This window comes from Aphanomyces astaci, assembly GCF_000520075.1.
Source record: "Aphanomyces astaci strain APO3 unplaced genomic scaffold supercont1.115, whole genome shotgun sequence".
In the NCBI taxonomy this organism is placed as follows: domain Eukaryota; phylum Oomycota; class Saprolegniomycetes; order Saprolegniales; family Verrucalvaceae; genus Aphanomyces; species Aphanomyces astaci.
The window spans coordinates 34,914-46,670 of record NW_009798378.1 but is presented as its reverse complement, the minus strand read 5'-3'; the positions used below and the strand labels follow the sequence as shown (position 1 = coordinate 46,670).

Below are 11,757 nucleotides of genomic sequence, written 5' to 3'. Positions count from 1 at the left end.
AAATGGAATTTCGTAAAGGGGCGAATACATCGCAATCAGTGATTTTTGAATAACGAAACGAAAACTCCCTTTTGTGTGAAAGCGTACATTGGTGCTTTCGTTCCTTGTCGCTCAGCTACGAGCCCAAGCTGATTCAGGCAAATGAGCAGAACAACGGGTTCCAAAAAGGAGGTTAACTGACCACAAGGTCACACAAGTCAACCAAACCGCGTTGGACCTCACGGCACATGTGTTCCGTGTTGTAATGGCTTTGGAAACAACTCATAGTCCAACACGATTACTATTCAATAATCAAAATGGACCTTGGAGCCATGTTTTCAAAATGCCAATAATATACTTACTGGCAATATCTCGATAAAAAATGGTCCAGATTTCCATTATTCCATCAAAATGGCGTTTTGGTATAATATTTCTGAGAAAAAACAGTGTTGCCAGACGCGCTCTAATACGAGACAGTACATATACCGTATATCAAATGTCATACTATTAATAGTATACGGTAGTACTAGAACTGTAATACTACGTAGTAGTACTTCGAAGTCAGGTACTAACATTAGTACAATGGAGTGGTTAATTGAGTTTGGATTATCATTTTTAAGACATTCCTCGCGAGGGCCGACACTAGAACCACATGTTATGGAACCGCTTCGCCAATTGTAACGCGCCTGCTCGACCAGGGGCGGTGTGTAATCTTCGGTTTTTACTTCGCTCAACGCTTCATACCGACCAATTCCCCGAGTGAGTGGGTGACACACCCACTCAATGGTCAAATGCCCACTCACTCAGGGAATTTGGTACTATTGACCTAAAACGTCCCTGAGTAAGTGGGTGGGACTATGTATGTAATTGCTTGCTACGATAAGTACAATCCTGAAGTACACTGTACTAGGAGTACAATCCTAACGTTAACGTTAAACACCGTTACGAAGGCAAACAACGTTGTAGAACGTTAATCGTACCAACGGTGAATACTACAGTACAGTATAATACTACTGAAGTAGTGTTAAACAGTATTCTATGTAAGCTGCACCATTGCTGGTAGTAATTCGTGGTAATTCCTCCGAGTACAGTAGTAAATTGATGGGATTTGAAAACCTCATCACTTAAATTGAGCTTACACTACACAAGGCGACAGCAGCCATGAGTAGTCTATTGGGGAAATGCTATTAAAAGTAAGCTTACACCACACAAGACGGCAGCAGCCATGGGTAAGTAGCATATCGGGGAAAAATAATTAATTAATGTCGCTAGGCTTACAGTTAGTGGCAGTGATATACACGAACGACGAAAGTATACTTCGACAAATACAAATGTTCCTTATAATTCGGAGCATCAATCTACACAAGCAACTACTTGCCCCCTCCAACTTTTGTATTCAATTTTCAGTGAGCTACGCGTAGACTTCAGTTGGTTGTCGGGGTTCCAGTAATATCGTTTCGAAGAATACCGGTATATATATATATTTGATGGGCACAATCGGATTCGACATCGCTTACACTATGCAAGGCAGCAATGGGGTACAATTCAATCAATGTGGAAGTGATTGAAGCTCTTGAGTTGGGTTCTTTGAGTTCGAAATAAAATTAGTGTGATTCTGCATTCAGTGTTGGATCAAATGCAAGCTTATACTAGTAGTCGTCGACGAAGGTCTTAGTGTAGGGCTGCGCAACTACTATTCATCACACAAACTCAAATATTCTGTTAATGTATTTCAAAGCACAAATTAATACTAGTACGTCACACAGCAGCCCTTCAAGTACATCGCTATATATGTATGTACTGTACAAATATGTACTTCGAAGTAGTTGTGTTCAGTTGGAAAAATATTTTATATTCTACGTAGTAGTTGGTGATGTGTGGCATAATGTCGGCCGGGCGTAGGAAGATTTGCTTTGTGTTGGGTGTGTCACCCACTCACTCGGGGAATTGGTCCTTCATACCTCGTGCTTCGACCGATCTTCTTCGAAGTTCGGTCCTCGTCTTCGTACGCAGCCCTTGTTATCCGGATTCCCCAGGGGAGGGACGGATAAATCCTTGCGGAAATAATCTGGGGAATCCGGGAATCCGGGGATCGAACCCACGACCTTTGAGTTAAGAAATTACAGTAGTACAATGGAGTGGGTTTTCGAATTCAGGTACGAACTACTATAGTAGTACTAGCTCTACTATCCGGATCATTCGTAACGTTAAGAATAGATTAAAGTCAAGTGGTAATTATCGACAGTGCTGCATGGCCGTTGAAGGACCGACACCCGCGACGGCGGCGGCGGCGTCGACTTCTTCCTCTCCCGACCCCTGTCATGTTGGGGCCTCAACCTTCCCAGAGTCTTCAAGGCGCACGCCAAGCTCCGTGGAGGACGTTTCGCTACATCAACCGGTGTCGACGACGACGCGGCCAACCCAATCCTTCCTCTTCAGCCATGCAGCATGCGTGCGACACCGGATCAAAGGCCATCCTGAGCGACCCGAACGGTACGGCGTTCTATTGCATCGACGTGTTATTGCTTCTAACCAACATCATACGAAGCGTTCAAGTCATCCTCGATCGCATTTTGAACGTCTTTCCCTGTATGCCGCACATCACGACTTTCCCCGCGGCGACATTGGAGCAGCTGCATGCGTTCCACACCCCTCTACACGTAAACGCTGTCTTGAAGTGGTGCGGCAAGATCGAGCGATCCATGGACGAGCTCGATCGCATCGCCACCGATCCCCGAGCCACGGCCGGTAACGTTACCGCCTTTCTGTCGACGATCCTTTGTTTCGCGCGCTTTCTGTTTTTCCCCTCATTTTCTACGTAAAACGCACACATCGTATTCTGACGTCATGCGTAGCAACCAGACGGGACACGTTGCTGCAGTACTCGAGCCTAGACATCGATGGAGATACCACGATCATGCGATACACACGCGAGGCCGCGCTGCATGCTGCGGGCGCCGCGTGCGCGGCTGTGGACGCCGTCATGACCGGCGCGTGTGCGAATGCGTTTTGCGCCGTGCGGCCGCCGGGGCATCACGCCGAGCCGCACAAAGCGATGGGGTTCTGCTTCTTCAACAACATCGGGGTCGCCGCCATGCATGCGATCGCGGGCCACGGCGTCCAGCGGGTGGCCATTGTCGATTTCGACGTCCACCACGGCAACGGCACCGATACCAAAGCCCGGACACCCGACATGGCGCACCGATTGCTTTACATTTCCACACATCAGAAGCCGCCGTGCTTCCCGAACTCTGGGCACGCCATTCGCAACAGCAGCAACGTGTGCAATGTCGAAATGGACGCTGCTACGTCATCGTCGGCTTTTCGGAGCAAGTTTCGAACCGAGGTGGGGTCTCTTTTATTAATATATATATATATTGTCCTTTTACGCGAAATTGGATGTTTGTGCTGATTCTTTGCCAAATCTATCGATCGATACTTTGACATTTTGTATGTTAAAAGGTATCCTGTGGGGATTGGTATCACACTAATTGAAGCCGCACACTAATTCGACGTGGATGATGGTTTCCTGCAATCCGATTGGCTAAATCCTTCCATGTACATTTGGTTGATGCATTCATTCTCCAAGGTCGCTCCAGTTTAGAATATAAACACAGCAATATCATAGCAACATTAGGGGTTCAGAATAGTATTTTTCTACCGATATATTGTGAATTCGCTCTAAACTTGCGAAATTCGCGATCTAATGAATATGGAAGCACGCTGGAGTTTTGATTGGTTGAATATACTATTGTTCCTCTCTGTAAGAGCCAATCAAATCCACTTAAAAAAATTGGATCAGCCAATAGCCGTCGATGATTTGTGATTCGGCTGGAAATTTGTACCACATCCCCCAATATGTTTCTTTGCACCATGTAATAACATATGAAATATTCGATATATTGTATAATTCAGGATGAGATGAATCAATTATTGCATTTTATAATATCCTATGCACGTGTTATATATTTCATCGTGTGCACATCAACGACACATACGCGATCTATCTTGCCACAAATATAGAGATTGTTGAGAATCCTAGTTTCTAGATATGTGTGGATGCGATATATATATATGCAATACATTCGATGGATACACATTTGCAAAAAATGACATTGTTTTTTATATTGAAACTTGTCGCGTAGGTTGAGCCGACATTGCGCGCGTTTGCCCCGAACTTGCTCTTGATCAGCGCCGGCTTCGACGCCCACCGCGACGATCCGATGGCAAATGTGAATCTCATGGCGGACGACTTTTACTGGGTCACTTCTCGGCTTGTATGGATCGCGTCGGCGGTTTGCCAAGGCCGAATCGTGTCAGTGTTGGAGGGGGGTACGTCGATAGATTGTGTGCAGACTTTGATTGTATGGTTTTACGATATTGGACTTGAAGGTGTCAAAAGGTTTCGCCAAATAGCATGCGAATCAAGTTAAGCTTGTATACACTATATACTACACTGCGAAAAGAGTATATTTGGTTGTTTTGCCCAACAGCCCAATCAAACGTTTGAATTGGTAGACAGCACGTGTGATTTGATTGGCTTAGACGGTTCTTTATAATCCAATCTCGTAAGATATTCGATGCTCCTGTTTCGAATCGATTTGAACGTACGGGATTTCGAATCGTATATCCACAAATCACCCGATTTTCTTGGATATATATATATATATATTGTCCTTTGAACGCAAAAGTTGGACTTTTATGCTGATTCGCCTAATCCACCATCGATCGATATATTGGTTGTACTGAATTTTGGTTCCTGTTATGTAAAAAAAGTTGTGGGGATTGGAATCACACTAATTTAGGTATCTCACACGAATTCGATGGGATTGATGGTTTCCTGCAATCTGATTGGCTCAAGATTTCGTCCGAGTCTTGTTTGGTTATGTCGTCGATGCGTTCGTTCTGTATATCTACATTCATCGCTCCAGTTTAGAAGAATAAACACAACAGTAATTAATATATATATATATATACCTACCAATGCGCTTCATTTCCCTCGTTGAATGTATATATATATATATACCGTAGTCAACCGTGGATGTGTATGTATATATATATATTATAGGGTATCATTTACGGGCACTAGCCGACTCTGCGGAAGCGCATATCCGAGCTTTAACCGAAGTGGTTCCAGTCCTGAATCACGAGAACGAACAAGACCAGATCGTGTCTATCGAATCAGATCTCTGCGACAGCGTCCAAGTGCTTTCTATAACAGACCACCCGCCTTCCTTACGTGTGACACTGTCCAGCTTACAAGGCAAGTCGAAAAAACTCAAGTCGGTGGCGGTGCTCTTAAGTGGAAGTACCGACGCCCAGTGGACCCAACTTTGCGTAGCGGCCAAAACCAAACTCAACATGAAAAAGACTCAGAAACTGCGCACCAAGCGCGGCGCTGTCGTCGAAAGCGCCGACGCCCTCTTGACCCTCCACAACGATGTCGTGCTGTACATGTCCTAACCACCCCCGTTTGTAGATATATAATATATATATATAACGTTATTGTCAAGCCAAAACAGTTTGGACGGAACGAATATGCAAAAATGCATGTATTATCTTTTGTCCTTTTTACCCGAATATATAGGGATTTCCTCGATCCAAAAAGGTATTTTGTCAAATCGAGCAGAATAGTCGAATATCTTGGGAGGATCATCGATTAGAGAACTGCCTGAGCCAATCAAATCACGTCATTTCAAATTTCTGCTAATCCAAACGTTTGACCCCTTCGCATTACTGGAAAATTTCAGCGACTCGCCCAATATATGCTGATTTGCCAAATCCGTCGATCGATTGTTTGTACAAACTTTTGTATGGGAAAATCGTCCCGTGCCACACTAATTTCACTCAAAAACTAATTCGATGTTTCATTGGTTGAATTTTGTATTTGATTGGCCACTGGATTCGTGTAGTCATATATATATATATTGCCCATTCGATTCAAAATTGGTATGGGGTGCTTGCTCAATTGAAGGAGCCGCACCAAATCATCGAATCGACCAAGCACAAAACCCCCCTGAGTATCGTGATGGACGTGTAATATGTACTACGTAGTACCATGCTATGATTATATGGGCGTTTCCACCTCATTTTTGACTTGTTTCTACTTGGGGGCGGACAACAAGCTTTCGAGGTTGGCTTTGAGCTGGTCGTTGGCTTTCTTGAGCCCATCCACTTCGTCGTTGTGCTTTTTCTCGTCCGCCAGACGCTTCTCCTCTTCTCGCTTTTGAATGGCCTCGCACCGGAGTTTCAATCTACAAATACACGTCAAAACACAACGTATTCGTGGCCATTTGGCAATGTTGTCTTCGTGGACATAATATAAGAAGCCCCATAGTGTACAATGATCCATTTGGCACAGTTTTCGTGGACATTTGGAAGTGATATACCATGTCCGTTTAGGATAACTGCCAACTGCAAGCAGCCGAATTATATTGTACAATCGATTTGGAATATATATATATTCCAAATGGGTCGTATAATATAATTATATATATATGTATGTATATAGTGAGTGTACAAAGTGCATACATACTCTTCGACTTGGGCGATGAGTTCGTTGCGGTCGGTTTCGAGCTGCTTGAGCTTTTGGTCGGCATCGAGTTTTCTTTGCTCGGCCATGAGTGCCTTGCGCATCCTACAGTCGCGTTATGTTTGAGAGTTTCGCAGCAACGACCTGCAGAACGCGCACGTACCCAAACGCAATGCTGCTCTCGTACAGCGTCTGGTACGCAGCAATGGTCATGCGTATTTCCACGCGCACGCGAAGCAGGAGGAGGCCGCGCTCAGCGCAATTGATGGTGATCTGTCGGATCAGCTCGTCAAAGCATTGCGCGTACAGCTCTTCTCGGACGGGGCAGATGCCAGTTTCCCGCGCCTGTTTTTGCTGGAGTCGCATGTCCAGTTGTTCCTGGGAAAATGTGTATATATATGGCCATAAGGTCAAGAAGAGAATGACGATAATACATTGGTTGAACAAACGTAATTACTTGGAGATTGATCACATCCAACCGGGTGGCAGGGGTGCTGCTGACGTATTGAACCCACAGCTGCCCGTCCTCGGTCCATTCCCTGCATGTTGTTGATAAGGACGGCGACTGGAGAGAAGAAGTAGACGAGGATGCGTCTTACTTGGGAGGCAAGATCGAGTTCAAAATGTCTTCGGTCTGGCTCGAACTCGCGTTGGCAATGGATGGGATCCCGGCTTTGTCTGCCGGTGTTTCGCCGCTTTTGCCGCCGCCCTTGGCTTTCTTTCCAGCGTTCCCGCCTTTCTTGTCCTTGGTCGTACTGATCAAGATCGGACTGTCGTACTTGACCAGCGAAGTGTGCGGCGGGAGCATCCTTCCTTGCTGGTTTCGCCTGTTCAGTTGTATTGGATCTTCGTTCCGAAAGGTCGTCCCTGTCACATTCCATAACGTTACACTATGCATTTCCAAAGGAAGTCCCCACCTTGCACACGTTTCAAATGTCAACTTCGTTTCTACTACGTAGTATTAATAATAGTACACGTACTAACGTTACTACCGTAGTATACCGCAGTACTACTACGTAGTAGTTAGTACCTATTAATAGCAGCCCTATGACTTATTATACTGTATGTATGGCACGACGGCGACGGCCTCCAACCTCCTCGTAGACCCCCCAACCTCTTGCAACCAAACTATATAGTATTACAGTTGAAAGCCCAAATCATGACGTCATGGGAGGAAATCGATCAAAACTACCTAGCACATTTGGTTGATGGTATGCCAACAAGAATGGCACAAGTTATCCTTCGTCGTGGACAATGCATCGATAAATATTTGTATTTATCGTTGTCTTTTGTCGTGGGCAGTGTATCGATAAATATTTGTATTTATCGATGCATTGTCCACGACGAAGGATAACTTGTGCCATTCTTGTTGGCATACCATCAACCAAATGTGCTAGGTAGTTTTGATCGATTTCCTCCCATGACGTCATGATTTGGGCTTTCAACTGTAATACTATATAGTTTGGTTGCAAGAGGTTGGGGGGTCTACGAGGAGGTTGGAGGCCGTCGCCGTCGTGCCATACATACAGTATAATAAGTCATAGGGCTGCTATTAATAGGTACTAACTACTACGTAGTAGTACTGCGGTATACTACGGTAGTAACGTTAGTACGTGTACTATTATTAATACTACGTAGTAGAAACGAAGTTGACATTTGAAATGTAATACCAATTAAAAAGTGCGTCTATAATTTTGTTTCACCCCAAATTTTGAAAATTGGATTTTTCTGTGGACTTACTAATACATGACTGAAGTTATTCTATGGGATGCCTGGAAGCACTGTTTGAGTGTCCTTGTGATTGATCGTTCCTGACCAAACCATTGTTTTCATTGTAAACTCGAGGATTTTGGGGTGCGTCTATAATTTTGTTTTGGACTGTACTATTGTCCTTATACCCAAAATTTGGACTTGTGTGCTGAATCGCCAAATCTATTGATCGATTCTTTGTAACGTTACTGAATTTTGTAAACGTCATTAACCAGAAAAAGCAAGGTGAAATAGGCAATTTTGTAACCACCTTGCGAATTCCATAAATACTCCTGAAATTGTATAGTTTCAATTAAATATATCTTCAAGTTTGTATTCTTGATTTTTATTTTTCATGTGTCTGTCTGTTTTTGGAATTCGCTTCAAAATTTTCCAAAAATGTCCAATCAGATCACGATAATCGCGACGGCAGCGGGTGTCGCGGCGCCAATCAGCGCTGGGGTCACGGCAAGATGCCACGTGGCGGCCGCGTCCGGCAATTCCAGACACACGTCAATGAATCCGGCAGGTACGTTTTGAGCGGGTACAACCCCGACGGCGTGATCGAATACGAGCACTGGCCCTGGTTCAATACATGTATGTGACGGAGGTACCGCAGCAGCTTGGCGCGCACACGTTCCAATTCCAAGGTCGGACCAAACGCTTGGTTGATCATCGCATCGACTTGGCGGAGGGATGGACAGCCCAGGATCGACGGGTTGAACCTCCATGCTTCATCACGCCTGGTTGCGGCACACTCTACTCCTGTGATGGCTGTTGATGCAAGGAGCATTTAGGTTATTATGTAGGCTGTGCATGAGAGCAAGATCATGTGATGTGGTATTCAGGACTCGGTCAATTCTAACAGGTCTCAATTCACCACTTGCCTACTACAGTAACCCAATGAAATTGGTCATCCCACATTCCACCATCCAGCCCGTGTCGGCGCCGTACACCTCCCTGCCGGTGTGATCACGTGGTTGCGCGGGCGGTGGCGCAAGACGTCTTGATTGCACCCATCGCAAGTGCTGAAGTGGCGGCTTTAGCACTTTGCGTTTGCGATGGGTGCTACCTAGACCTCTTGCGCCACCGCGTTGGCCCACCAGAGCCACCACGACATTGCAATCCAACCGAGCGCATAACATAATGTTAGCTGTAAGGGGAGAACCACACTGGAAAAAGTCGGAGTGACCTCATCAGAACTCATCAGTGCACAATTCTCCGGAGCAGCATCTCACAAAGCTCTACAAAATTCAATTGTCCAAACCGTTCAAAATTGTAAGTCAGTGTTATAGCCAATCGTGTGCAAGAAGCAAGGTGTGATGGACTCTGATTGGATATTAAAACGTCGCAAGGTGGCTCACCTTGCGAATTCCTTTAACACCATTTCAATACAATGACCAAGTGAAATGTCGAATCACCACAGAACACTTTTACATGACTTGTTAGTCATGTAAAAGTGTGTTCTGTGGTGATTCGACAAAAGCAAGACATTTCACTTGGTCATTGTATTGAAATGGAAGAGGCATCCGCCAATGAAAGCTAAGAGAATTTTCTACTTTTAACCAATCAGGTAGTTGTCGGATATATTTGTCGCGCGGCATCTCTACATACTATTAATAGCAAGTTAACATCAATGTTTGTAGTAATTTATGATAATCTTTACTATCCAGAAAGTGCATGACTTTGTACAGTAGTTGAATTACTCAGCAACAGAACGTCTGGGCGTGATACGTTTAATATGAAAACTGAAGACATGGTTGCGGGCTACAAAACAAGATGTGATGTGCGGCGATTGCACGTATTTAGCATGCGTGAAGTGACCTCAAACATGCCCAATCACTGGAAAATAGGTATCTTTGGGTGTGATTGTATCCTGCAATAAGCATCGTAACACAGTCCATGATACTTCATTACGTAGTATCGATGCTGCTGTACATTTCTACCATGTTCTTGTGTTCATCGGTGATCTCTGAGCCACGAAGCAGCACATAAAAGACAGCATTTGGCGTAAACTTCAAATATAACGTAAATATGATAAATAATTTTAAAATGTATACTTTTTGTTGAATATAATTTATACTTAATATAGATTCAGATTCAAAGGTTCTACCATACTTTGATTGACCATGGCATCAATTTCGAATATCATTCATAATCAGAATAGGCATTACTTCACTCACCAATGTATTGAATACTACACTCAGTTAGCTCCATAATATAAAGTACAGTTAAATTAAGGATCTGCTAATTTACAAGGCAAAAAAATAGCTCTAAACAAGATATCAATGTATTTTAGTTGGCCTATATTACTAATTCTAACAGTTCATTCCAAATCTATTGCCTGTGGTACCTACCTATTTTTTAATATAGTTATTCCAGCATTTATGAATTATGCAACTGTTGCTGATTTAACTATAAGTACAGTACATACCTGCAAATGGTTTTAATAGCAAATGAACTATATTTGATTAATAGTACTACGTCTAATAATTTATACAACATGCAGTTTCTCGCTAATCCAAGTCTATATGGAGTGAGCTTTGTTCTAAACGTAGTACCTACATCCCTAAATGTAAGATATACACAACCAGCTAATTTTGCAGGATTCCCAGTAGTAGCTAGTACTATGAAACTTACTACTGATTAGAGCGATTTCAATTTGATTAACTTATTGGTTATGCTAAATCAACTGTTTATGATGGAAATACTTCTACTACTACTTACAACTTGTTCTATGTACCACAATCAGTCTGGTATCAAGCATTAATTTAGCTTATAATCTACCTAATTATGCAAAGACATTGAATAATGCTTTTAACTTTTATTTACATATCCAACTAATATAGTTTATTATGCTATAGCAACTGTGGCTAATGTGCTTGAAATAGCATCTACGGATCAAAATGGTGCTCCATTATATATAAAAGGTCTAGCAATTATATGTTTCTATTAATATTTAATTAGTTCTTTGAAACAGTATACGATTACAGAATGAGAATTCCAAAGCAAAAAGAAAAGAATTCGTGCTCAATTAATACCAAACGCTTGAACGTTGATCAAAGTTCTAATATTCCTAAATTTATTAATGGATTAAAAACACTTGCTCTCAATCCAGATACTTCTGTACTTCGAAGTAATAAATTACGAAACTATATTTCAAGTTAAAAGAGCTCGTATTAACCCATTTAGAAGCTGGTGCATTAACACACTTATATATATATTAAATGCTGTCGATGACTTGGTCCATGACGGTGCGCAGGTTGACGACAGCGACGGGGTTCACTCCGTCCGGGAGAGGTTGGTGCGCAGGGATAGACAAGATTCGGTGCATGTTGAAGGAGACAGTGACAGCAGGTGCATTTGGTGTGGTGCGTCGTCGAACGATATCACTGTGTGTTGGGTGGTCTGGAAGGACCCCAGGTGTGACGATGTCGTACAGTCGGTATGCAATCTGCGTCCCACGGGCACTCACTTTCAACAGCAACACATACTGA

General features: G+C 43.4%; 2 protein-coding genes across 3 annotated transcripts; one reads left to right on the top strand and one right to left on the bottom strand.

Annotated features, from left to right (window-relative positions):
• Nucleotides 1–2,204: 2,204 nt before the first annotated feature.
• H257_17686 lies at nucleotides 2,205–5,497 on the top strand. Of its 2 annotated transcripts, XM_009846564.1 has the most exons (5): nucleotides 2,205–2,472; nucleotides 2,528–2,727; nucleotides 2,835–3,325; nucleotides 4,125–4,311; nucleotides 5,048–5,497. In XM_009846564.1, exons 1-5 carry the CDS (start codon nucleotides 2,231–2,233, stop codon nucleotides 5,440–5,442), a joined length of 1,515 nt encoding a protein of 504 aa, XP_009844866.1. In that variant the 5' UTR covers nucleotides 2,205–2,230; the 3' UTR covers nucleotides 5,443–5,497. The 2 variants fall into 2 exon arrangements, with proteins under 2 accessions (XP_009844866.1, XP_009844867.1); XM_009846565.1 differs by having other exon boundaries at nucleotides 4,125–5,497.
• Nucleotides 5,498–6,002: 505 nt separating this feature from the next.
• Nucleotides 6,003–7,361, bottom strand: H257_17685 (hypothetical protein). The gene is made up of 5 exons (XM_009846563.1): nucleotides 7,111–7,361; nucleotides 6,969–7,050; nucleotides 6,675–6,889; nucleotides 6,515–6,616; nucleotides 6,003–6,233 (listed from the first exon to the last, which is right to left on the bottom strand). Exons 1-5 carry the CDS (start codon nucleotides 7,317–7,319, stop codon nucleotides 6,083–6,085), a joined length of 759 nt encoding a protein of 252 aa, XP_009844865.1. The 5' UTR covers nucleotides 7,320–7,361; the 3' UTR covers nucleotides 6,003–6,082.
• Between the last annotated feature and the right edge of the window lie 4,396 nt (nucleotides 7,362–11,757).